The 6,037-nt window shown below is 61.9% G+C and overlaps 1 protein-coding gene across 1 annotated transcript; it reads left to right on the forward strand.

The window, feature by feature from the left end:
- Positions 1–2,151: 2,151 nt before the first annotated feature.
- Positions 2,152–6,037, forward strand: GDF7 (growth differentiation factor 7). Its single transcript, XM_087776103.1, has 2 exons — positions 2,152–2,488; positions 5,115–6,037. Exons 1-2 carry the CDS (start codon positions 2,152–2,154, stop codon positions 6,035–6,037), a joined length of 1,260 nt encoding a protein of 419 aa, XP_087632229.1.

The raw sequence follows: 6,037 nt of genomic DNA on the forward strand, positions 1-6,037 counted from the left end.
TGTGTGTGCCCGTGTTTGGGTCCCCATACAGACAGTGAGAACAGGGATCTGTCTCTCATCACCCAGCAACACACTGCTCCGCTGCGGGGGTGGCTGTGCGCGGGGACAAGGATGGTGTGGTGCGAACCACCGCACAGGAACCTATCGCTCAGCTGTGCCGGCTTGCACCAAGCGGGGATTTGGCCCTGCTGCCCACACTGGGGGCTGAGAAGAGGACTGGTCCGGGGTGAAAAATTTGGGGGGGAAAGAAAAACCAGAGGCCACAGCCTGGCTGTCTGTTGCATCAATGTAATTTTAATTTTTTAAAAGATATACGGAAAAAATGCAGTGAGAGTTCCAATCCCCGGAAATCTGGAGAAGCCTGGGGTTCCTCACGTGTGGCAGGTACACACACCCCAACACGCAGGAGGATCTGCAGACCCGGGTGGCCCAGGGCAGGGCCCGCACTCACCATTCTTGAACCTGTCACTGTTTCCCATGAAAGTTGCTGCGTGAGAGGAACCCAGGTGGGATGCTCCAGAAACCACTGCAAGAAGCCCAGAGGTTTATGGATAGACTTGTCTGCCCATTTTCTAAAGCTCAGCAGTCCTTCCCATCACCTCATCCTTCCATCCTTCTGCTCACCCTTTTGGTCCCTTCCCTGGGCAGCACTGGGAAGGGAGCGCTGCCGTGCCCTGCAGTGGGGGCATCAGGACCACAGTCCGTGGGTCTGGGGCCGCTGGTGGAGGTGGGATTGAGAGGTGCAGGGCAGGACAGTGCTTTTCAGCCTTCCCGTCTTCGGGAAGGGCTGTCCTGAGCACTCAGCCCTGCTGCTGCCTGCTCCAGTGCTGTGAGGGCGCCCGACCGGGGTGCCAGCACCCTGCCCCGGCGGGGAGCCGGGCATCACGGGGTAGAAAGTCTTGTCGCATGCTCCCGGTGGTCCCACATTGCTGGGCGGGTGGTGCTAAGGGTACAAGGCCCTGTGCAAACCGTGCAAAGCGTGCAAACACTGTGCAAGGCGTGCAAACACCACGCAAAGGCCGTGCAGGCGCCGTGTGAACCGTGCGAGGTGTGCAAACGGCTGCGGGCCCGGCCATCCCGCACCGCGTGGGACGGGGATGTCTCGGGACGTTGTCACGGGAGCTGCCTCCATTGCTTTGCGCTATGTGTGCGCTATGTGTACGTACCGAGCAAATCCGCTGGTTGGGATTAGAAACCCGCTCGCGATACTGTGACAAAGCACCTGTAAAATTACAGCAGAAAGAAATCCGCGAGGCTGCAGTGACAAATGCTCGTGAGAACTGATTGTTTGGGGGGGGAGAGGGAAAAAAAAGCCGTGTTTGTTTTGGCGAAACACCTACATTCCTTCAAATAAATCATCGCAGCACTTGTTTTTGTATTTGCAGAGAAATCACAACAGACATAACCAGGGACTTAAGAGACTTGAAATAACATCCTAGTAAATACCCCGCTTTGTTATTTTAATCGAGACCCAAGGAAACATCTGAATTTTACCAAGGAAACCCTTGGTAAGGGAAAACATCATCCCGCAGGCCGGCCGGGGCTTTGTTTTGCTGCGGTGCCGGTCTCCCGAGGCGGAATTACCGGGGCCGATGGAGGCGCGGAGCGGCGCGGAGCAGCGCGGAGCCCGGCCCCTCCTCCGGCGGCTCCGCGCTCCCCCGGCCCGGCCCGGTGCCACCCCCGCGGGCACAGCGGGGCCCTCCAACAGCGGGGCGGCGGGGTGGCGTCCCCCTCAATGCGGCGGGGTGTCCCCTTCCACACGGGGCCCGTCCAAGGCGCGGGGTGGCGGCTCCTCCCTCCGAAACAGGGGCTGTCCCGTGCCCCGGGGAGGGGGGGTCCCGGGGCGGGGGTCGCGGGGGGGGGGGTCCCGGGGCGGGGGGGGGATCCTGGGAAGGTGGGGTCCCGGGGCGGGGGTCGCGGGGGGGGCTCCCGGGGGGGTCCCCACCTGCCGGCGGAGGCGGGGCGGGGGCCGGGGCGCGGGCGGTGCTTCGGCGGGGGGGCGGGCGGCCGGCAGGGGGCGCCGCGGCGGCGGCGGGCGGCGGCGGCGGCGGCGGCGGGGGCAGCGGCGGGGGCGGCGGGCGAAGACGATGTTCAAAAGCGGGCGGGGAGCGGCGGCGGCAGCAGCAGAGCGCCCAGCGCCGGGCCGCCGCCATGCGCCTCCGCGCCGCCGCCGCCGCCCTCTGCCTCTGCCTGCTGGGCGCCTGCCGCCTCCGCCGCGGGCTGGAGGCCGCCGCCGTGCGCGGCCCCTCGGCGGCCGCTCCCCAGCGACCCTCGGCAGCCGCGCCTTCCTCCTCCTCCGCCTCCTCCTCCTCCTCCTCCGCCGCCGCCTCCCCCTTCTCCTCCCCGCCGCGGAGGGACGGGGCTCTCCGCAACGGCACCGTGGTGCCGCACCACTACATGGTGGCCCTTTACCAGCGCCTGGCCGCCCGCCGCGCACCCGGCCGCCGCGCCGACACGGTGACGGGCTTCGCGGAGCGGGCGCGCAGCGGTGAGTGCGGGGCGCGCATCCCTCCGCGCAGCGCAGCGCAGCGCCGCGCAAGGCCCGCGGTGGGGCAGGGGGGCTGGGACGGGCTGCCCCGCCGGCACCCCGCCGGCGGGATGAGGATGGGTTTGGGGATGGGGACGGGGCTTGGGAACGATGAGGATGGGTTTGGGGATGGAGACGGGGCCGTGCGTGACTTTGAGCATGGGTTTGGGGACGCGGTCGCAGACGATGGAGCTTGCACGTTGGGCTGAGCGCGGGGTTGCGCCTGGGACGCGGCTGTGCACGGGTTGGAGCCCGGGGTGGTTGCACGGGATGGGGACGGGGTAGCGCACGGGGAGGCAGAGGGAGCTTAACGGGGTAGGGGCTGTGCCTGGGTTGTTCAACGGGAACGGAGCTGTGCGTGAGTTTGGGCATGGGAATGGGGATGAGGACAGGGGTGGGAATGGGGCTGTGCGTTTACTTTGAGCATAGGGATGGGGATGAGGACAAGAGTGGGAATAGGGCTGTGCGTGAGCATGGGGTTGGGGTCGCGATGGGGATAGCAAAGGGCTTGTGCCTGGAGCTGGGGAAAAGGGTCGCCGATGGAGATAAATGCATGAGCATGGCGTCGGGGACGGCGGTGGGGTTACACATGCAGTCGGGGCTGGGGATGCGAGGTGCAGGGCGGGCAGGGGTGCGGGCAGCTCGCGGCGCCTCCCGCCACCTGATGCGCTGCCCGCCGGCGGGGACCGGGGCTTGCGGAGCGGTTTGGCGGCCGCTTCTCCGCTCAGCATCCCCGGGACCGAGAGGGAGAAGCCCCGCCAGAGCCTTTGCAGCCCGAAAAAATTCGTGGGGCACCGCGGGGAGGTGCGCGGGGAGGGAGCGCGGCCGCGGTGCCCGGCCCGTCGCGGTGCCCCGGGCGCTCCGAAACCGGCTGAGCTCGGCATCGCGCTCCCCTTCTCCCTCTCCCCCCTCTTTTACCCCCTTCAAACCCGCGGATCTAATGATAATAATCAAATAAACACATATACGCACTTAACGATATATTTATATATATATATATGTATATATATATGTATATGTATGTACCTTGCGCCCTGCCGGCGAAGTTCGCTCGGCTGGGGGGAAAAAAATAATAAAATCCCGATCGAATAAAATGAAAAGACAAACTGAAAAGCAGCCCCAGCCTCCCCCCGTGCCTGTCGCCGGCTGCCCCGGGGTGGGAGAGCGGCCGCTGGCGGTGCGGAGCCCCATCCCCAAGCCCCATCCCCAAATTCCATCCCCAAACCCCATCCCCAAACCCCATCCCCAACCCCAGCAGGGGCCGTATCCTGCCGGCAGCCTTTGCAGGGAGATTTTTGCTGAAAGCTGGCGGGGAAACGGTGGGGGAGCGAGGCGGGACCCGGGGGGGGGATGCTCCGGGGGGAGGGTGGGCAGTGCCCGGCTTGGGAGAGCCGGGGGGAAAGTGTGCACAGGTCCTGGGAAGCTTCAGAGCAAAACGAAACCAGATGAAACTGTTCAAAGGGATCTCCTTATCTGCTCCTCGCCGGAGTTTTTGGTCTGCTTTTCAAATAGTAGTAGTAATAATAATGATAATAATAATGATGATAATAATATGATAATAATAATAAAACAACAAAATAATAGTAATAGTAATAATAATAATAATAATAATAATAATAATAATAATAATAATAATAATAATAATAATAATAATAATAACAACAGCAAATGACGGGGAGAAGAATCTCTCCCCCCCGGAGGGCGGTGCAGGCTGCAGCGGTGCAGGGCTCTGCCGGCAGCGGGTCGGGGGGCTCGGGCACAGCAGCAATGTTTGCAGCATGCCCAGATCAGGTTTCTTGTTAGAGAACGGGAAAATAAAAAAACAACCCTCCCAGAACTCATTCATCTCTGCTCCCCAACCCCACCTCCTTTGTTGTTTTTTTTTTTTAATTCACATCGAGTATATTTAATCGGTGCCAGAAACTGCGCAAGTCTGTGTTTAGGCTTTGGATCCACCAAAAATAGTGACAGATTTAAGCTGGGCTCACTTTCAGCTTCTGTGTCTATCGGACACCCCAAGGCACAGCATCCGTATCCCTGGTGTGTGCGCCTATGCCTGCCTGTGAGGGAAAATGAGATTTTTCACAGCATTTTACTCGGCATGGCTGGGGCTGGGGGGGGACACGACAACACTTAGGGCAGAAGAAATCGGTGACAGCCTGCTGATTGGGGATGGGACTGAGCTGCGCAGGTTCAAATGCGGCTTTCCATGCCGAAACAGCGAGGCAGGGCAGTGATGCAGCTGGGGGCACTGAAACACCCGGGAGGAGGCAGAGAAGCCACCTCAGGACACGGGGATGAGGGCTGATGAGAAGCCACTTGTTTGAATTGATTCCTCCCTCCCTCTCCGCCTTCTCCTCCCCGCTTTTCTTCGGTGCCTCCAGCCGGGGTGACGCTCCCGGACGCAGGGCTCACAGGCTGTGTCCGCCCTGGGATGCTCAGCGAGCCTTGCTGCAAGGCGATGATCTCCCCCATTAGCCCTGTGTCCCTTGCGCCTCCGTAACGAGAGCTTGGCTTCAGCTTGCTGGTTTTTTATATTTTTTTTCCTCTTTTTTTTTTTTTTTATTTTTCGTTTTATCTCTTCCAGATGCCTCCCTGTCCGCCCCCGAGCAGCGATACCTCTTTGACATCTCCAGCCTGCCCGAGGCGGAGGAGGTGACGGGCGCAGAGCTGCGGGTCCTGCGCGCCCTCCCTGAAAACCGGAGCTTGGCCCTGTCCCCCCAAGGCACCTTCCACCACCTCCTCCTCTCCACCTGCCCAAGCCGGGAGGGCGAGGAGCCCCGGCTGCTGGACTCCAAGGCTGCAGACATTTTGGATGCCAGCTCCTCCAGATGGGAGGTGTTTGATGTCTGGGAAGCCCTGCGGGATGGGAGAGAGAGATCTCCCTCGGGCAAGCTGCTGTGCTTCTTGCTGAGGATCGTCTCGGATCAGTCGGGGCAGCTCCTGCCCCCCCGGCAGCTGGGGTTCAGCAAGCCCCGGCCGCAGCCCCATGAGCGAGCCCTGCTTGTGGCCTTCTCCCGCACCCAGAGGAAGGAGAACCTCTTCAAGGAGATCTGGGATAAGATCAAGGCCCTGGGCAGCCCCCCCTTCCTGGAGCCCCCCGATCCTGGCCAGGAGGCGTACCCCAAGCGGAGGAAGAGACGGACCACCATCGCTGCCCGGTCTGGGGGCAGAGGCCACGGGAAGAAGGCGAAGACCCGCTGCAGCAGGAAGCCTCTGCATGTGAACTTCAAGGAGCTGGGCTGGGACGACTGGATAATCGCCCCCCTGGATTACGAGGCGTATCACTGCGAGGGGGTCTGCGACTTCCCCCTGCGCTCCCACCTGGAGCCCACCAACCACGCCATCATCCAGACCCTGATGAACTCCATGGACCCGGAGTCCACCCCCCCCAGCTGCTGTGTGCCCTCCAAGCTCAGCCCCATCAGCATCCTCTACATAGACTCCGGGAACAATGTGGTTTACAAACAGTATGAGGACATGGTCGTGGAGACGTGTGGCTGCAGGTAG

This window comes from Nipponia nippon, unplaced genomic scaffold (genome assembly GCF_047370975.1).
Source record: "Nipponia nippon isolate SJK-2023a ecotype South Korea unplaced genomic scaffold, ASM4737097v1 scaffold_4, whole genome shotgun sequence".
Taxonomy (NCBI): domain Eukaryota; kingdom Metazoa; phylum Chordata; class Aves; order Pelecaniformes; family Threskiornithidae; genus Nipponia; species Nipponia nippon.